Source organism: Plecotus auritus (genome assembly GCF_963455305.1).
Source record: "Plecotus auritus genome assembly, chromosome: 12".
Classification (NCBI taxonomy): domain Eukaryota; kingdom Metazoa; phylum Chordata; class Mammalia; order Chiroptera; family Vespertilionidae; genus Plecotus; species Plecotus auritus.
In genome coordinates this window covers 33,133,749-33,155,718 of record NC_137778.1, presented here as the reverse complement: position 1 = coordinate 33,155,718, position 21,970 = coordinate 33,133,749, and the positions used below count along the sequence as shown (strand labels likewise).

Sequence of the window (21,970 nt, the reverse complement as noted above, 5' to 3'; positions counted from 1 at the left end):
CTAAACTTGAAAAAAAAAATCAATAATCATAGTATCCTTAAGAAACAGCACATCTCTAAACATAGACAATCCTTGGTGAGCTAAACAATACTCCATGCAAAATCGTAATGGAAAATCGAAATTGTACAAACCAGGAATAATCCTGCCAATGTGAAAGAAAATTCTCCAAATAGTATAGTTTTGTTTTAGCCACTGACATATGGGAAAATTTATGTAGTAAAGTATATGCTTATAAAGTTTCAACTTATATTTAGTGGGGGAAACAATTTATTATACCAAGAAAGCATAAATGTCTGACAGATGGTAATGCTTTTTTTCCCTATTCTTGGCAGGGTACCTTTTTAGCTGAATGGCTCTCGCTTCTTAAAACTATGAATATTGTCATTCACACCTATTTTCTGAAATTAAACAGACCAGTTCTATGATGAAACCCCCTATAAATTTTGTTACTGTATAATGTCTTCCCATTTTGTATCATAAATTATCAAGAATACCACTCTCCCTAGAATAATGAGAAATGCCAAAACTAGGGAAATCGCATTCTGTAATAAAACCCTTATTTTAAATTATCTAAATCAGCCCTAGCCCATGTTTCTCATTTGGTTGGAGTGTTGTCCCATCCACTGAAGGGTCATGGGTTCAATTCCCGGTCAGGGCACATACTGTGGTGGTGAGTTCAGGGAGCATACAGGAGGCAACCAATCAGTGTTTCTCTCTCACATTGATGTTTCTCTCTCTTTCTCCCTCTCCCTTCCTCTTTACCTGAAATCAATGGAAACATATCAGGTGAAGATTAAAAATACTATCTAAATCATTTTTTGAAAACCTATTTTTTAATTTATTCTGATAGGAACTTACAAAGGAAAGTATAAAAGATTATACTGGAAATACACTATTTCATCCATAAATCTTTATTTTTGGCTTTTAAAAGTTCTATCCCCTGGCCGGTTTGGCTCAGTGGATAGAGCGTCAGCCTGCAGACTGAAGGGTCCCAGGTTCGATTCCGGTCAAGGGCATGTACCTTGGTTGTGGGCACATCCCCAGTGGGAGGTGTGCAGGAGGCAGCTGATCAATGTTTCTCTCTCATCAATGTTTCTAACTCTCTATCCCTTTCCCTTCCTCTCTGTAAAAATCAATAAAAAATATATATTAAAAGAAGTTCTATACTTTTAAATCACTTGCTAAATTATAATTTATGTGTAAAATATAGATGTCTAGGCAATGGATCTTGTTAGGCAAAATTTTTATGTGTGACATAAGCAGACTAGTTTAATATATTACTTTAATATGAAAACTACTTCTTCACGTAAGAAACTATTTTCTTGATAAAAAAGAATGTACTATATAAGCAAGTGGAAGACCAGGTAAAGGGTGCAATCAGGTGGGTAATACTGGATGCCATCTCTCAAAAGACAGAGATTAGATCTGTGTGCTGTGTGCTTCTCACATTAGGAGTCAGCATTGAGTCCTGCCTACTTGAAAGTAACAAGGTTGTTTTCTGAGATTTATTAAGCTGATTCTCAAATGAAAATTATCAAAAATGTTAGGTCATTTAGGGTAACAGACTGCTATATCAAATCCCAGTATTTCAGCAGCTTAAGAAAATAAAAGTTTAACACCCAATTAACAGTCCCAAGCAAATGCCTTTGGTGAAGAAAGCAGGATGATGCTCAGGGGAAAGGGTTCTCTGTGCTACAACAATCATTCAGAAATTTGAGGCTTTCAGGGTCACCCCAATATCTGTGCAGATGGGGAAGAGCATGAACAATGCTTGGGAGATGTTTTTATAGGCCAAGCTTGGTTATGGTGATGCAGCCTTCTGCTCATGTCCCACTGACTAGAACTCAGTCACATGTTTGTATCTAAGGATAAGCAAGGTTGGAAGTGTTGTCCGACTGTCATAGTAGGAAGAAAGAAAATTAAATGTTTATTGAACAGCTACTCAGTTTTTGCCACAATAAATGTCACAAACATTTTATTGCTACCAAAATTGGGTTGGACAACTGTCACTTGTAAAACATAACTACTGGCACTTTTTCTACCACTTAAAATAACACTTAATTTTACTTTTTTCTCCTATTTTACTTTTTCTTCTTTGTTTCTCTTTCTTATCTGCAACTTATTAATCATCTGCTAGTGATTTGGCTGAACTGACTATACATAATATGTTTATTTTGAAATATGCATTCACATTCAAGAAGAAAATTAGTAACATAGTATGACATACATAAACATCTGGTTAGATTTTTTATAAGATATAACTGGAAGGCCAACAAATTTTTTACTGCTTTTCTAATAAAAATGCAGGACTTCTTTCCCCAACAGTTTAAACCTATGAGAGTAATTATGATCCAAATTCAGAATGATGTAATTAATGATTACCTATATTTGTCTGTAAGAGATTAATCTTTATGGTCAAGCCATAATCCAAAGACAATTTTCATCTTATAAAGAAAAGTTTAGTGAAGAACAGAATTTTGGAGAAAATTCCATGATAATTGACTCAGTGGCAGTCCAGGTGGTTGCTGTGGAGATGCTCAGGAAAACCTCTTTCTGGTACCATCCCTCTGGCATCCTCATGCATCAGAAATTTTATTTTCAAATTTGTCTCATTGCGATAAAAAATAAAAGGGGGCAGCTGTTATTTTGGAGGATCTGACACAGTGGTAGGTGGTAGTGTCGAGGTTAACTGTGCTGGATTTGGGATTCAGATAATAACTGGGTTCTAATCCTGGTGCCATCAGTCATACCTTGTGGGACTTGAAGTCAGGTTGTTGCAAGAATTGAGCAATAGGACTGTGTTATGTAGGATGCAATGAGTGCTCAAGAAACAAGAGCTGTTGTTATTAGCATCACCAGAGGCCTGGTGCAAGAATTTTGTGTACTGAGGGGGGAGGGCTTCCTTAGCCCAGCCTGCGCCCTCTCGCAGTCCAAGAGCCCTCGGGGGATGTCCGACTGCCGGCTTTGGCCCAATTTTGTGGAGTGGGCCTAAGCCAGCAGTCGGACATACTTAGTGCTGTTGTGGATGTGGGAGAGGCTCCCACCACTGCTGCTGTGCTCTCCAGCCGGAGCCTGGCTTCCCGCTGAGCAGCGCTCCCCCTGTGGGAATGCACTGACCACCAGGGGGCAGCTCCTGCATTGAGCGTCTGCCCCCTGGTGGTCAGTTTGTGTCATAGTGACCTATCTTTCCACCGTCAGGCCGAAAACAGCTCTCTGACATCCCCTGAGGGGTCCCAAATTACGAGAGGGCACAGGCCAGGCCAAGGGACCCCACCGGTGCACGATCAGTGCCGGGGAGAGACATGGGAGGTTGGCCAGCTGGGGAAGGACCATGGGAGGGCTCCAGGGTGTGTCTGGCCCATCTCACTCAGTCCCGATTGGCCAGACCCCAGCAGCAAGCTAACCTACCAGTCGGAGCATCTGCCCCCTGATGGTCAGTGCACATCATAGCAACTGGTTGACCATCGACTGTCTGCCCCCTGGTGGTCAGTGCATGTCATAGTGAGCAGTTGAGCAGCCTTAGCATACCATTAGCATATTACATTTTGATTGGTTGAACGGCCAACTGGATGACCGTACACTTAGCATATTAGGCTTTTATTATATAGGATAGTTTTTGATGAGTATACTAATACAACTATATACACATGATTTCATTTTAAAAACGATGTTGTATTTACGTGTCTATTATAAAGATTGTTTTTTGTTCAGTTCCAAAAAATATAAATAAAAGAACTGGGTCTGATTAGGCAGAGAAAATTTAGAAAGAGACTAATCTCTTCAGTTATATGAAGGATCTTGCAGAGGAGTGATTGCCCCTGTGCAGGAAAGGCCTGGGAGGTAGAACCAAGACTGAAGCAGAGGTTGGAGGTTGAAGGGAAAAATATGGCCTCATAAAAGGAAACATTGTGGGCAGGTGAGAGCAGATCAGAAACCGGCCTGGGTCGACTCCTGAGGGGTCAGTTCTCCATTCCAGGTTATCCAAGATGGAAGAAATCTTGGTGGAGAAGACATGGACGGGACTCCAGGGATTTTGAGTTTCTAACAATGCCTCATACTAGAGAAGGCTCCAAGAAGCAGCAGAGGGTCCAAGTGAGGAAGGAAAGCAGCCTGAGCAGCCCTCATCATCTCCTCCCTGGCCCAGGTCTCCTGCTACAAAACCGAACATTTAACTGGAGGCCTGCGACTGAGTCCCATCTGGGAGCTGCCCCAGCTGGGAGACTCGGTTGCTATGGCGACGGAAGCGGTTGACAGGAACACTTTGAACCGGTTTGGGGAGGAGAGCAGCAGGGGGTTAAGAAACTGGCCGTCGCGGCTTAGGTTACTAGGGCAGCAGAGACGCTTGCTCTGGGCCTGATCCTAATTAGAGGCCAGTGCTCCACCGCCCTTTGCATGGCACCCAAGAAAGAGAAAGGCGGGCCGGCCAGCACCAATTCTAAGGCGTGGGAACCATCGCTCATCGCTGCGCACTTTAATCAGGTGAGAGGAATCCCTGAGTTCTCCTCACCCACCTGACCCTCCAGGCCACACAGCCGGCTCGCCCTCCCTTCCAGACGCCACAGATGCCCCTTGGAAAACCTGACCTGGTACCTCTCCCCAGACCTGGTCCTTTCTGATCGCAAAACTCAGGGTCCCATCCGCAGGGAGTGTTTGACAGAGTGGGTGTTAAGGAAAAAAGAGGGGAGTCAGTGCGAGTTCAAACAGAGCCTGGTGGGTGAGAGGTGTCGCTGACACTCCGGGATCCTTCCCTGAAGTCACCCGGATGGCCCTCCACGGTGTCCTGAAGTTGTCTTTATGAGCTGTCACTTCCTCCTGACATCTCCTGGAGAACATCCATCCTGTCAAATCACTGTAGCCTGTCCTACTGTAAGGTTTTAACAAATGCTGGGTGAAAACTCACTCGTGCCGTGCCTAAGATAACATAACTTATTCAGTACAAGTGAGCCCTCTACTCATAAGAAGCAATGCCTTTCTTATGTGATGCCCAGGTATCAGAATATCAGAGATTGGATGTAGTGTGAAGGCACTGCAGGAGATCAGAGTGATGAGGGATTGGTTGCTAGATTCATAGGATAATGCAGAGACACCAGGCAATCTCTAACCCACCTGCCACATGAGTTCAAATTGCACTGCATCCCAGAACCCACTAGCTCCCCACCCTCTTCCAGTGAGTTGGAAAGCCCAATAGTTCTTGTCACCTGCCACTGGAATCACTTTGACACTAAGTATATTATTCTAAGTCCAAGATAACATTTGAAAGGAGGAAAATTGATGTGGGGAATTCCAGCCTGCCATTCTAACATTTTTTTTTTCAATTGGAAAAAAATATTTTTCTTTTATTTTTTTATGTGTGTGTACAGTTCAGTGGAGAGGTAGTACTTGAAGGAAAAATATAATTAAAGACTTATGATGGCTTTTATGAGAAATTTCTACCTATTTGTCCTTATTTTCCACTATAATTGTGTGTTTTTTCTCTATAAACAGTAATTCTGTTTGATACATAATTCTACCTGATGAAGACTTTCATGAAAGTAAAGATACTGTTGATGCTGACATGGCATCATGTAATTTTTGGTTATTTCTGTAACTTTAGGAATAAAGGGTGTCAACTCAGTAATTCCCTTTATAGTCTCAAATTCTCAAAGATATTTTCCAAAATACCCTGTAAAAGCACCCTCTCTTTTGCTTTTCTAAGTCAACACTAGCCAAAATAATTTTCCCCATTTTTCTTTGCAATTGTATAGGCCAAATTTGGGCTGGAGGGAACATTTCTGCTTGAGTTATAAACTGTTGAACAACGGAGTGTGATGGAGGTGCTGACACTGCATTAGCTTTAGTGTTGCAAATAAGAAGCTATAATTTTCTTAGTTCAATGGAAAACCTAAAGGTACTATTTTTCCTTATGGCTTGAAAACCTGAAATAATATTCTGCCTTCTTGCTCCTGCTCAAACAATATAATTTCAATAAATCTTATATATTAATAGAAAGAATTTGAACTCAAAGTAATATGCAGTTTCAACTACAAAGAGTGAACTTCTTCAATTTGTTGGAATACGTGGTTTTTTTATTGCAGGAGGATGACAACAGCACTCCACCTCAGCTCATATTTTTTTCTCATCTTGGTTTCATGTCTGAGCCAAGAGGAAAATTCCCAGATTAATCCAGCAGGCCAAAGCCCAGAGGCATGCCCTAACCACCAATGTAATAGACTCTGAATTTGGTTTAAAGATTACTGTGGATGTGTGAATTCCTTACCCACGGAGCTTAGTAAAGTGCTTCACACATAGTTGGTGCTCAAAAAAATGTTATTGCTTTAGTTCTCAGAGATTTTCTCTTCATATAGTTGCTACTCATGTAAATTTGTGCTCCAGTATGTGGTGTGTATGTGTGTGTGTGTGTGTGTGTTGGGAGGTGGAAGAAGGAGGTCCTATCTCCAAGTTTTTTATACGCTAGATTTTAGAATTAACTGATTGAATAGTTTAAATCAATAGTAATTTTGATCTCATGTTCATATTGAGATAGACTAGACTTTAAAGAAGCATCACACATTTTTCTATCTTATCAAATGTGGTTTCTTCTTGGTGAGCAATCACTTGATTGCTTTAGGTAGTTGACTGCTTTCAAAGTTCCTATAAAGTTATTCTTTCTTTCCCTTCCTCTCTCTCTAAAATAAATAAAAACATATTCTCAGGTGAGGATTAAAAATAAATAAAAATAGCTGAACTATATGTTTCAATTGGAATTTTGTGTTATAGTCAGAACTTATGTGTCATCATAGGTGAAAGGAACCTCATGATGTTATCTATGTTAAGTGGTAGCATGATACCCACATAGAGAGTATGAGAGTATTCAGAAGCCAACTACAAATCCCTTTTTAAAAAATTATTAGTGACTTTTGTCCCCAAATGCCTTTTTCAGAATTCCAGGGTTTCCCAAAAGTTTGTTTGGGTTGATTTATATATAACACAGATTGAGTTTGGTTTGGAATTTTGCTAATTTTAATTGTTAAATATTTTCATATTAGTGGAGGATGGTTATTTCTTTTCATGTTTCTTAGGTTAAGGTCTTATTTTAATGTATACCAAGAAGGCAGCCATAACTTGTGAGACCAACCATTGGCATAGCAATTATACTTCCTTACTGTGACCCACCACAGAAAACATTGAAAAGTAAAAGGAAAAAAAAAAGCGTGTGATAATCCATCCACCTCTTCACTTACCAGTCTCACTGTTCCAATGCACTAATTTCATTTTGCAATGATAATGCCAGGTCCCTAATCCCCAATTTAAGGAACTGGACACTCTACTTCTTGATTTAAACCTTCAATTCTTATTTAACACAAATCTCTACATGTTTTTAAATATTTGAAAAATCTATTATAATATATTGATGTGTCCTTACTGAGATTCATGAGATCTTTCCCCGATTTTTTTATTTTTATTATTAATGTGTTTCCTCTTTTCATAAAGGTAGTAATATTTGCATCTAAGACACAAGCTGATACTATACATAGTAGGGCTTTTCTTCACAATACTCAGTAGTGGAGATTCCCAGGGCATCTAGCTAACCTGTCCCTTTTATAAAACTGAGGATCCGAGTATTTCAAAACCTAGTGCAAAGATGTAGTGATTTAGCACATGAGGGATCAGATAGTAGATTTTCTTACTAGTCATTCCTTCCTCCTTAATAGAAGATAAAGTTATGATATGCAATTATAGCATTTTATATAAGCCTTGCAATCAAACAAAATTTTACATATTTGATCTTATGTAAATCCCCAAAATAGTGTTATGAGGTAGGTATTATTATAATAGAACAAGTTATTTAGGGAATGTATATTGAAAGGTTATTTGATTAGTACCTAAATTTGAGATCAAAGTGTTGCTTAAAACCAACAAATAAATATGGAAAGTGTACTGCTTTTACTAGACTTTATCCTTTTATTTGTTATCCTCTGTCTCTCACAAACAACATTTAGAAGAACACAGGCTTTAGCATTTTCTTTTTATTTCAACTTTTTGGCTTCTTTCTGAGATCATTTAAGCAGGACAAATAAAAATGTGAGTGTCTTGATTAGGAAAAAATTATTTTCCTATCTCTAAAAATAGTTCAGAAATGTGACTTCTTCTGCTACCTGGAGGTATACTGCATTTTCTGGTTATGCCTGCCAAAACCTGGCTCGTAAAAATCTTAGACCACCTCTGTCTTTCAAGTCTCCAGATGTCAATGGCACTATAATTCTCACAGTCACTAAAGCTCATCTATGAGTCAGAGGTCATCTATGAATCATTTAGTCTGCCTCTAAGTCCTCTTGATTTTTCCTTTATTGTTTCTCACTGCAATCTGTTCTCTGTTCCCATGCTTTCATTCTACCCCACGCCTTCATTTTTTGATTCCTGATATTTTACATGGATCCTGTAGCTATACTCACTATAGAAACATCTGTTCCTGTGTATAAAACCAATGAGCAACTTATTTTTCCTAAACACTTCTCACACCATGCTCACTCCCAGCTCACAGACTATCAATGGCCATCTGCAATCTCAAGCTAATCATCCTGGCTTCTTCATCTTCTTTAATCTGGCATCATCTAAGCATCAAATTGAATTGCTCCAGGCAAACAGTCTCCTCACTGCAGCACAGACATGTGAAGGAGGCAGTGAGCTGCTAGAGACAGTCCTGGCCGACTTAGGTACTGAATTCTGATTCTGAAATGAATAATGGTTGACCTAGAGAAACTTTCTTACCTTCTTTGAGACTTATTTTCCTTCTGTCAATGGAGATAATAATATCCACCTCAAAGGCTTGCTATGAAGATGAAAAGCTCATCCCAGAAGATACATAGGATGACGTGACAGTGCCCTGAAAAGAACTGTGCAGATTCATTTCACTTCTCCCAGACACTTCACCTGCCAACCAAGAGGCATTCAAGTAAAAGTTCTTTAAAATACTTAGTTGGCTGGCCAGCATGGCTCAGTGGTTGAACATCGACCTATGATCTGGGAGGTCATGGTTTTATTGAGGGCTTGATCCCTGGTGGGGGCCATGCAGGAGGCAGCTGCTCAATGGTTCTCATCATTGATGGTTTTTATCTCTCTCTCCCTCTCCCTTCCTCTCTGAAATCAATTTTAAAAAAATACTTAGTTAATAGTTCCTCCTTCTTACACTTCAGTTGAGGAATAATATTTTTTGGTATTAAATGTGGCTTAGTGACAATAGCTAAATTGTGCACACTTGAAATAGAGTTTCCTTAGAGTTCTTGAACAAAGCTTATAATTCCTATAAAGGTTTAGAATTGGATAAGGGTTCAAGATAGGTGTTGCTGAAATATTAATATCCAAAGTATTTTATATATATAAAGTTTTTATAGAATATATAGATACAAGGATGATAATAAACTGAATCGAAGTAGGTTTTTATGGAAACACTAGAGGCCTGGTGCACGAAATTCGTCCATGGCGGGGGGTAGGTCCCTCAGCCTGGCCTGCACCCTCTCCAATCTGGGACTCCTCGGGGGATGTCTGACTGCCGATCAGGCCTAAACTGGCAGTCGGACATCCCTCTCACAATCCGGGACTGCTGGCTCCTAACCGCTCACCTGCCTGCCTGCCTGATCACCCCTAACCACTCTGCCTGCCTGCCTGATTTCCCCTAACTGCCCTCCCCTGCCGGCCTGGTTGCCCCTAACTGCCTCTACCTCAGCCCCTGCCACCGCCACCGTGGCTTTGTCTGGAGGGACATCCAGTCTAATTAGCATATGACCCTTTTATTAGTATAGATGTTTAATTGAATTGAAGTGCTTGGGCCATTATAAATATAGTTTATCAAAAAGGGAAATACATTTTTTTGGACAGAACCCTTGAACAATTTTTGAGGGGCAGTGAAGGATTTTTCAACTTTTTTGATGTTAAACAGTAAGCTATTTCTCATGTTAATGTGTATTTAAGACTTACTGGAAATACTTATAATACGAGCTGAAGACTGATGTCTGGCAGCAAGTGTATTTCTGAAATTGGGTTGGTTTTTATTACTGTGTTTTCTGAAATATGCTTTCATTGATATTTACAAAACAAATTGCCAGTTCACACAAGGGTTGTTTTAATAAAAGCCAATGAAAACAACTGAGTTGCTAGGAGCAATGTTAAGAGGGAAATGGACTTTTCATAACCTCACATTATAATTTCTCTTTTGGACAAAAGTGTATTATTTGAATGAGTTTGGAACCAAAGGGAATTGGATGTCAAAATATCTACCTAGATATTACATGTGATCATTTTTATTAAAAATGAAAAATATTAAATATAAGTAAAATGTGTTTCCAATATAAGTTTGGAGACATCTGAGGAAAATGTTAGGTAAGAAATGGTGAATGTTAACCATGTTTCAGCTCTAGCTATAGAAACCATCAGTGGCTCCCAGTTACCCAAAAGACAAGATCCAAGATGTTCTGCCTGGTTTCACAGCCCTGCCTAATTTGGCCTTTCTCTGCTCATGCATCTTTACCTCATTCTATTCCAATGTAATGCTCTCTGTAGTATCCCCAAGCACACACTGACTATACCCATGAAGTTTTCTGGCTTGAAGATCTCCCACCTCCATGTGACTCCTCCTCATTAAAAATCATCCCCTATATCTTCCAAAAAGGAGCTCAAGTCACACCATTCTGGCCCTCACTGACTTTTCTCCTTCCTAAACTACTTCAGTGATTTTATCGTTAACACTATCTTTATTTGTGGCCCAACCGTTTCAGTGTTATATCTCTGCAAATTCCTTCAAGGGTAGCAAAAGGTTAATATTTTTATTTCCCTCCCTCCTGGTTATAGCACCTAATAGTGATAGGCACATAGTGGCCTGCTGAATCAATTTTACTGACTGTATTTACTGTCTCAACCTTCTTGCCTGTTTTCTCTCTTGAGCCCCAGAATTAGTCACAGAACTTAAATTGAAGAAAATTGGTCCTCAGAACTTAAATTGAAGAAAATCTCAAAGCATTCATTTTTGTAGCCATAAAACAGGGGCAGTGGTCATACCTCCCTTACAGATATTAAAAAGATTGTTAAGAGGATTTAAAGGCATCTAACACACCGTATCTTAGACTTCACACATCTAGACCCAAACCCCAGAATTTCCCCTTCACACCTGCTCTTTACCAAGTCTTCACCTTCTCATTGAATGGTGACACCATTCACCCACCAAGTCACTAGTACCAAAAACATTGCATTCATTGTGTTCTCCTCCTTTTCTGCACCCCATAATCAATTTTTAGTAAATCCTATTGGTTCTATCTAAAATATTAGTTCTTGGCATCACCCGTACTGCTACCCCCTAATCCAAGCCACCATCATTTCCTGCCTAATCTACAGGTAGCTTATGAGCTTCGGAACTTCTCTTTCTCCCATTCTTGCTGCCCTGGAGTCTTGTCACTATACAGCATCCAGAGTGGTTGTCTTAATGCATCTGACTTAGAGTAAAATCCAAATGTTCCATCATAGCCTTTAGGCATTTAGGACTTTTAAGACCCTGTGTGTGTGGGCCTCTGCCAACCACTCTGACTTCATCTCGTATCTCCTATCACTCCTCTTTCACTCTGTCTTTGGTAACCACACTGGCCTTTTTGTTGATCTTCAAATCTATCAGAAAGCACATTGCCACCTCAGAGCCATTGCTCTTGCTGTGCCCTTGGCCCAGGATGACCCTTCCTGAGATAGCCACTCCCTCCCTTCCTTTTGGATTCTGTTCAAGTATCTCCTTCCCTGACCACCCTGGTTAAATTACACCATCACCCTCTGTCCACCGACCTTGATTTGGTTCCTGACCTTCTACTTTACATTTATCTCATTATTGTCTGTTTCCATCTATATGAGGGAAGTTCAGGAGGGCAGGAATTAGTTTGCTCACTGACATATTGCCAGGACCTGACATATAGAGGGCCTCAGATAACATTGCTAAAGTGAGGACTAGTAGGCACTCAATAAGGAGGAGCTGTTTAGTAATTAGAATTATTAATCAGTGTGATTACTATATTTTTGTAATGGCATGAAAATCAATAAAGTATATGGAAGAATGTGGGACTCTATTTAACCTGGTGTAAAGATTTACTATTATAATAATTACTCTTTTGTATATTTCCATAAGGATGTTACACATGTTCTTCAAACACATGGCGAAAAAAGGAGGGACATCTGTAATATTCCAAACAATAAAGATAAAAACAAAACAAACAAACAACAAAAGCCTACTATCCTGTTCATTGAAGTTAGAAATCATCCTTGAACCTTCTCTGCTAATATCAAATTGGCCAGGGATTCCTATTACTTCTCCCTCTCTATTTTAGTTTCTTCTTTTCACCTCCCATAATTTCTAACACAAACACTCTTCTAACCTTCCTTCTTTTTGCCTCCACCCAGGGGTGGGAAATGGTTAGGGAGAGACTGGGATTCAATGCAGATAGCTATGTACTAGTATGTGTGAAAGAGAATAGAGAGGGGAGGGGAGAATGGGATTGAAAACTGGAGCAGGAGAGATGGGAGAATTGAAGAGACAAAGTGGTAAAAGAGGTAAAAGGAAAGTGGGTCATTTTCTCTGGTACAAAAGCCCAAGAAAAAGGAGCTGGTTCTTAAGATTGGGGGAGAATGTCTTGAGATGAAAATGTAAAAGGGGGAGGAAACCTAAGCAAGAAAGCCTTGCTCTTCTGAGATGCAAGTGAAGCCACTGTGTATACAGAAACTGGATAAGTAGGAGACATAGACAGAGGACTCCTTCCACGGTCCTTCAGGTGGCATCTGCCATGAGACTTTTTCTAGTATACAGGGAGAGATGAGGTCTAGCCAAATGCCTATCACCTTACATCATGACTATTCATACATCTCTTTTCCCTACTGGACTGTGGGTCTTGAGAGCAGAGACTTCTTTCCAATACTCTTTTAAATACAGAAAAGCACAAAGGATAACAACAAACACATGTGTGCCATCATTAAAAATTGCTAATTATTTTATTAAATAAACACTGTAAACAATTAAAGAACACTTTGTCCCTACCTCCATTCTGTGTTCCATTCATTTTCTCTCCCTTCCTAGATGCAAACACTATCATGAATTTCATGCATATCCTCTCTGCCTATGTATCTGTTAGTCTCTATCCATGAATAATACATAGTATTATTTACTGTATGATTTCTAAAATTTACACAAATGGTTCCATGATTGCACTTATAAATTCTGCAACTTGTCTTCTTTTATTCAGTCTTATGTTTTAAAGTCTGTCCATGGTGAGATATACAGATTTAGTTCATTTCCTTTAATTGCTCTTATCTTATTCATCTTTGCTTTCTCCATTCCTAGGGTAAAACATACAACATAGATACCCACAAAGTAAACATTACTTCTTAGTGAATAAATTAGGGCAAATAAAATAATAATAGAAATTGATACTTAGCTTTGTAGCTATGAAATACTTTTACCTGTAATCTGTTTTCACCTTTATTTCTGTATTTTCTTCCCCAAGCAGTTTAAGGATAGCGATTATGCCTTATGCATATGCATTCTATTTCTAAGACCATTTCAAAGTCTGGAACATAGTAACTCCTCAGTTAATATTGGATGAATGAATGAATGACTCTGCTGAATTATTTTGCTAAGGTCCAGATTCTGAGTACTTGAGTGTTTTCCCAACTCCATGTGGTTAGAATCAGGACTAATAATCAAGTTTTCTGGTACTAAATCCAGTGCTCTATTCATTGCACCAATGAAAGAGCTATTGTAAGGACTGTATTAGGGAATCAGTAGGAGAAGGATAATTACAATGAATTACTACCCTGATGTAACCCAAAATAGACTCCATGTACCTGAGTAATTGGAAAAAAATAATAATCACTGCCAGATCTATGGCTTGAAATTTATCATAATCATTAACTTGGAATATTTGGTCACATGGTTCTTAAATGAGGTTCATATTATAAAGGAGATGTGTGAATTATGAGGGTGGACGGGATTGCAGGAGTGAAGGAATGAGCAGGAAGAGGTTTCACTCACATGGAACTGCGCTTGCTAAGGTCACTGGTAACCTCACTGCTTTAAGGACATACACCATTCCCTCAGCTACAGAGACACCTTCCCTCCTGGCTCTCCTCCATCTCACCTTCTTTCTGCCTCCTAAGAAATCCTTCCCCAAAGTTGTGACAGCTCAGAAGAAGTCTGAAGAAAATCACAAGCATTCTAGGAAAAGCATCTCAGGAACTGCTTCATCCTCCCATCCACACTTTAATCAGCCCTCCTGCTAGGATTGATTGATATAGATCAATACTTTTTACCCTTCACTTGTCAATGGGGGTCTTATTCCAACATCCTCACTCAGAGACAGGTCTCACTGCCTCTTGCCTTTTTGGAGCAGCTGGAAAAGTCAGGATCGCTACACAGAACCAGCTCTGGAGGCAGCACATCCTAACTCCCTTGATGGGCCAGTCAGAGCGACTGATATTAAGTAGCCTGCACAGGAAAAGGTCTTTTAAGGCACTTATTTTGAAGTCACTTTGCTTACTTTCGAACTCCCTTAGTCATATTTGTATATCCTTTGCCATTTGTTACATCATAGACCTTTAATCATAGTAATTTAACAAATGCTTGTTGGGTTAAAGTGCTCCTTTTCTTGTTGAATTGAGGCAAGGTGTGGATTTCCTACCTTTCTTCTTACTCTACATGCACCCTCTGAGTTTTTCTGAGGCAACCCAGGGAGTGTTTGGAGAGACCCCATCATTCCCTACTGGCATGATCCAAACTCAGGGATCTGGAAGATCTGACACTGCCCCAGGATCATCCTTGGATACACATTCTTTCCCACATCCTAATTTGCAGATAGTTTTTGACCTAAAAATTACAACAGGTGTCAGACAAACAATTTTTGCCTGGTTTCCAGGTATTAGAGACAATATAAAGGATGTAATTTGGTTACCGAAATATTGGCATTTCTTAGACATTTTATTGAATTTTGGGGAGAATAGGATAGCGTACTTGTAATCAAGACAGTCTTATATACTTGTAGCTGTCAGAAGTATCATTGCATATTCTGTACTCTGTCAAATAGATGCAGGAATTAAACTCTACCAGGGGCTTTGTAATAAACAAATGAGTGAGGACACTTGTATTAATTGCAAGAAAATGATTGTCCATGAGACATAATTAGCCAAGCAGCAGCTATGAGGATGGATGGCTCATTAGAAAGAATATTGGTTGGTTATTTTGTTTCCTCTGAGTAGGCCTAGTACCAAGGCTCTATAGATTCATGGACTACACAACAATGCTTAGTGGATAAATGACATTTAAATTAGAGAAATGAAGGTAGGGAGAAAAAGGCTATAATACAGTAACTAATAAGATAATAATGAATCTTGAAAATATATCTTAATTTTCACATGGAAGATAGTAACTCAACACTTGGAGACTAGAGGAAGGCACAAGAGGGTCCCATGTCTGAGGGAGGAGTTTATGAAAGTGTGTAGCCTTTAATATCCTATGATGAAAAGAGATCTTTTTGGGGGTGAGTCCCTGATTCCAATTTTACATTTGTGTAGCAATTAGCAGGATTCCTCTTGGCTTTGCTTGATCTTCTCTGTTAGAAAAATGTCTCTGATATGTAATATTTGTTTGAAAACCCAAAGAAGCTTGTTTCCTTTTGAGGTTTGCCTTACTTTTTATGTTCTGAAGTTCATTTTGGACCTCAGATTTTGCTCCGAGCAATAAAACTGGTTGGATTGCACTAACATAATGGAGCCCATAATTTTAGCCAACTCGTGGGGGTGGGGAGATAGTTAAGGTGTGTAGTGGTTTCTGTGGTTTCTCTGTGGAGTAGAATTCCCTACAAAGCTTTTCCATGTGGTGTTTTAATAGCTGTCTTAAAACTCTCTGATGCATGGAGCAAACAGAATTAGGCTCATGTGCTGGGTTGGTGGGATGGGCCAAGGACTCTGAAACACGAAAGAAAAACAAAGAGCCTAACTCAGAGATTAACTTGTCCACAGAAGATCCTCAGGACATATCTAAATTCAAAATTACAGAAGTAATCACCTCTTTAACCCATTTTGCAGAATTTTCTAAGGGAAATTAGAATATTTTTGCATATATTACTATTTCATAAAACCTTTGCATAAAGCTTTCAATTTACAAAATGAATCTAGATGCCTTTAAACCACCTTTGGAAGGTTGTATTATTACATCCACTTTTATAAAAGACAAAACTGAGTCACCTTTGGAAGGTTGTATTATTACATCCACTTTTATAAAAGACAAAACTGAGTCATTTGGCTAAGAAACTAAGTGGCAGAATTTGATATCACTTCAGAGTTCTGCATCTTTACACAAGAACTTCAGTGCTTTTAATTAGGGATCACGTTCAATATTTATGATTACAAGGAAAACAAGCCAGTGGTGTGTACATGCACAGTAAGGATGCTTCAAGACTGCTGAGTTCTCCTCAGTGAATGAATATAAGACATTGAAGTGTTGTCTACTAGTAAGCATCCAAGGAATACACTCTTTCTTTAATTGAAATGCTTGGTGATTCAGAAACATGGTTCCTTCCAAAGTTCTGAGTGTAGCTGATAAAATGCCACATACTTAGTTGGTGTTCCCATACTAAACATGTGTAAAAATTCTCTTTAATGTGTGGTTTTGGCTGCCAAGTTCAAGAAACATTTATTGAATGCTACTCTATGTCAGGCACATGGGGAAACCGGGAAGTTGTCTAGATGGGAGGATTCTTGGGGAGCCTTTTCCACTGCCCCAGCCCTCTGCCTAAAGTGTCATTTACAGAACAACCCTTTGAGTTAGTTCAAGAATCACTGGCATCCCTCTTAGAAAATGCAGATAGTGTGGAAAGAAATAATAATTTTAAAAAGTTTTTATTTTTTCTCTTCACTAAAACTTTGGGGGATAGTTATTTATTCAATCACCAGAATCAACTATTAAGGTCCTGAGCTGAATAAGAGGGGATGAGGGTAAATTTTATTCTACCCAGGAGAAAGGGGATCTGGATTCTGGAAAGTCCTGTAAGGGGCTTTAGGGGAGTCAGAACATAGCAAGCAGCAGGCCAGGGGGGCCATCTTATCTGAGAGAGCGGTGCTCTAAGGCTCTCTACCAAAAACAAACTTCAATCACTTTGCTTTTGTTTTTAAGAACTGGCCCTACCTGACATCTGTATTTTAGATCTAGGTCCATAAAATTAACCAGATTAATATTCACAATCCAAGTACCAAACATCTGATCCACTTCTTAATATTTTGAAGCCAAGTAAACAGGTCCCATTTCTAATGAAAATTTGTCTGGTGCCCAGTCCTCTGTGTGGCTCCTCAGAGTTCACTGTCTTCTTCATCAGCTCTGCACTTCTTTTTGGTTCTAATTGATGTCCTTTCATGTTGGTGATGGGTTGATTTCTCTGACAGACCTGCACCAGGTGCCACACTCTCACATTTTCTCCCAGAGCTCCACAAATTAGATACCTGTAGAATTTTAAATGAAAATCCTGTGTTCATGATTTTTGCTCCTCTTCCAAGGATCTAAAGTATTTTAGAAATATATCAGTTAACAATATTGTTACTAAAGGGAAAAGTATTTAACAAATGGACTGACCACCAGAGGGCAGCTCCTGCGTTGAGCGTCTTCCCCCTAGTGGTCAGTATGCTTCATAGTGACCAGTCGTTCCACCATTGGTTGATTTGCATATTAGGGTTGTATTATATAGGATAACATGTATCCACTTTTAACCTATATTTTCAACTTATTTTACAGTTAGAATTTCTTTTTAACAAATGCAATTATAACAGCAGCCAGTTATATGTAATAAAAATACTTATTTTGCTGGCCAACAGCCCATACTAACACTCCTTTGCTGATGGAGATCCAAGACTCCTTTTGAAGGAAAAACCCAGTGTGGGAAAGACGTTCACAAATCCCCTGTCCATTTTGCAGCGCATCTACTCAACAAAAGGGCTATCCTTTCAGCAGAGTATTGCCATAAAGTACGGGTTTGCATATCTGCACAGTGTTAAACAACTCTTAACAAAGCATGACTTCTTCAATGCATTGATTTTTCTTGGGGCTTTTACACAAACCTTCTCCAAATACAGGTGCTGACCACTATTGGTCAACTCGTCAGGCTCAGGGGAGTCCTGAGTAGAGCTCCCATCCTGGGTCTTTCAAGGCCAAGCCAGCAGAGGAGAGCATGCTGGTCTCCAATTGCCTTCCCAGTACCAGTTGATGTTTGTGCTAATAGCAGGAAACAATCTCCATCCTGTCACACCAAAGCTACTGTTCACTTGCTTTTGATAGGGTTTCTGTAATTATATTAGAATATAGGAATGCCTAAATAAAATTTGGAGAATTTGCAATATATGAAAGAAAAATAGTTACCAATCTACGCTATGTCTCTGGGACAGTGGGCTTATATGAGACAGCTAGGTTGTCTGCATTTCCATGACTGCTTTCTTGCCTTAGGAGACTAGTATGTAAGTGTTTGGGTTAAGACGCCCTCCTGCCAGGCTTCAAATTAGGTGAGACTGGTAAAGTAAATAAAAGGTAATGGATTGTGTCCATACATGACTTCATTCCATCCTTTGAATGACTTTATCAATAACTACTAGAGGGCAAGACTCAGCAATAACATGTACAGTGGATGCCTCCTGGCAGCAAGAGCCAGCCTGACTTCCTGAGGTGTCTGAGGTGTGCCCGACTAAAGCCCTCTTCCTTCACCACTGGATACATCCAGGGAAGTTTTCCTAAAATGATTAATGTTTTCTTTCTCTAGGCTTATGCTACTAATTACAACCCAAACTTTTTGAACTTTCTTAAACAAACTCGCCCACAGGTAGGAGCACTGCGGGACTCTCCTGTGATGAATCAGGTTGTCTGCACCCTGCTTTCTTTCCTCCCCCAGGGTCAGCCTCTAGACTAAATTTCTCTTGCTGCCCGGTGAACTCAAATGTAAGGCTTTTGCTTAACTGCGTGTTGGTGGGATGCGAGTGGAGGGGTGTTTTTAATGGTATTTTGCCATGTCTACTTTGTGTTTGATTTTCTTACAAAAATTTTCCTATTTCTAAAACTGCTGCCATTTAGTAGAGATTTGGACTCTACATTTATCCTAATCTACTAAGAGAAAGATTCAGAAATTAAATTTGCAGAGCATCATTTAATTAGACACAGGAAACAATTTGCTCTTGTTAGTGGAATGTTGTGCATTTCCTGGCATCTCACTGCCCCCTAGTGCAGCTTGCCAGTGAGTGCATCCTTCTCCACAGACAATCCAGGTTTGCATTATTTCTGTCTGGTCAGTCCATTCTGGCGATGTGGTTAACACTAATTCAGCACTCCCACAAAGTCCTCTGGGAGTCCTGTTTAGCCAAACAGATCTAATTTCTGGAGCAAGAGTTTGGTGGGTGAGTGAGTGCAGAGGGGAAAGTGAGCCTCAGCAGAACTCCTAGATCCCTTCCAGTGGAGAGATGTGGCCTGGCTCCCCAGCAGGGCTGAGAGCTGTGCACCTGAACAGGTCTAGGCCTGCTCTGGCCCAGGTGAACTGCCTCAAGGTGACCCCAGGGCCCCAGAAGTTTCAGCACAGTGCTGTGACTCAGAGGAGCAGGTCTTGTGTTCAGATGTGTTCTCGAGCAAAGTTACAAGACCACTGGGCTTTGGGAGAAGGAACCTGGGGAAATTTTCTTAACCTCTTTGAGTCTTTGTAAAACTGTCATTTATAAAAGAGCAATCTTATGGTGTTTAGAAGATTTAATAATCTATTTTTGAAGGTTTTATGCACTTCGGTATGTGAAATAAATCTTCATTTATTATGGTTACTGTGGCTGAAGTAGCCATTAGGTACAATTTAAGGATTATAGAAAGGCATTCTGACCCCAAAGGCTTGCTCTCAAAATTGTTCTGAAATGATCACAAAATTGCAAGCCAGTATGTGGTCTCCATGTGGTTTTTTGCCAAAATGACCTTTAACAAGATTTTTAACTTCGTTGGGCCTCTGTTTTGCCCATCTATAAAGTATTAATGCACCTATTTAAAGAGATTACTTAGGAATTTAATGAGATAACATATGCCTGGCACATGGCATTTTTCAGTAATTGTTGGTTCCTTCCTCCTCCCTTCTCTTTTTCTGGTCTGAAATAGTGAACACCTGCCTTCAATGCCAGATACTGAGGGGTGGATGCTGAACTACAATGCCCTCTTTTGAATCACTTCCAAAAGAGCTGAGAGGCAGCTCTTTCTTGTCACCACTGACATTCAAATGTTGGCAAGGAAATTTACAGTAGGGAGTGGGGCTAGGGATAGAAGTGGTCATTAAAATCTTCAGTGATGGAAAGTGTGACTGATAAGAAATTAATGGGATTGCCTGTTCAAGAGCCATATGGACTTTATTATGAGAACGAGAGAGAATTTTTCCTCCTTTAATGATGATTATAGTTGCATATTTGACTGAGAGACAGATAAGAGAAAATAAAGGTGTCCAAAAGGAAGTTCATTTGTCACAATGGAATTTTTTTCTAAAGCATGCATAATGAATATCATACCTGCTTTTCTGAATCAAGGTGAATTAGCAAACAGCAAAAAAGCAGGTTTTAAACTCAATATGACAGAGGGAACACAGAGCCTCCCCCACATGCGTGCACACCCACACACATGCTCTTTATAGGTAAAACACACATTTTTGTGCTTTTACGTGTAGTTTTTATTTTGGTGGTAGCATTGAAAATCGGGTGGGTGTTGTTAGGAAGTTTCCATGGAGAGAAGTAAGAGAGTTTAGTGATAATCACTATTTGATGGTGAGGAAGAATTTGCACTAAGATCCTTTCTCCCACCTGTTCCCTCGTCTGTCATTACCCTGATAAAGAAATGGAGAGCCGAAACCGGTTTGGCTCAGTGGATAGAGCGTCGGCCTGCGGACTGAAAGGTCCCGGGTTCGATTCCGGTCAAGGGCACGTACCTTGGTTGCGGGCGCGTCCCCAGTGGGGGGTGTGCAGGAGGCAGCTGATCGATGTTTCTCTCTCATCGATGTTTCTAGCTCTCTATCCCTCTCCTCTCTCTTCCTCTCTGTAAAAAATTAATAAAATATATTTAAAAAAAAAAAAAAAAAAGAAATGGAGAGAAGCCAGAGAGAACCACATACAATTAATGCGTTTCATTTAAGTTGTGTAAAATCTTTTCAAATCATCTTAGACATTGTTTTGGAATCCACCAAGAAGGAGTTATACTCTGTTTGAATCAAAACTCTAGAGTGGAGCTAGAGAGAAGTGAATATTGCCAGGCCCAACCCCTTTATTTTATAAATGGGGAAACTAAGGCCTAGAGAGTGCACATAACTAGAGTGCCCTCCCTTATTATTATTGTCTCTCTTTCCCGATATCTTTATCATGTCTGCTTGATCCATCTCCCCATAACACTGTCAGAGGCCTGATTTGTATGTTGGTTCTTCCCTCAGCATGGCAGGGTGGGTAATTCAGTAAATTCCATTCTTAATCTCCTCCAGAGAATTGCTTCTTCCCAATAGAAATTATAATAGAGAGAAAGGAATTACTGAATAAGAATATTGTCTTTAGTAAAGTTTCTTTCAACCATTTAATGCAAAAATTCATGTCCCAGTTTAATATTTTAGCCTATTTCTTGGGACTGGAAATAACTCACGAATTAACAATGTGATTCTTATTTTAGATTAGGAGAAAAAGATGGGTTCTAGTTCTGTGTTTTACAAATGCTTCAGAGACTGCATTTTTACCTCATATAAAAGTCCATTTGGCAATAAATACAGTATCATCCAACATTCAACAAATATTTCTTGAGCTCCTACTATGTTCCTAGAATTATTTAGAATCTTGGGATTCTATCAGGGACAAAACAAAGTTTTTGGCATTTGCGATTATATCTTAATGTATATTTTGTAACATATGAACTACTGCTTTCCAACACCAAATTATTTTTGGACAGCAT

General features: G+C 39.5%; 1 protein-coding gene across 1 annotated transcript in view; it reads left to right on the top strand.

Annotated features, from left to right (window-relative positions):
- Positions 1-4,392: 4,392 nt before the first annotated feature.
- The window catches only part of SPAG17 (sperm associated antigen 17), a gene marked incomplete at both ends in the record, with an annotated part of 150,356 nt that continues 132,778 nt past the window's right edge, over positions 4,393-21,970 (top strand). The window contains one exon of the mRNA XM_080647834.1: positions 4,393-4,479. Within this exon, the coding sequence (XP_080503960.1) occupies positions 4,393-4,479 (87 nt within the window). The remainder of the gene's footprint in view (positions 4,480-21,970) is intronic.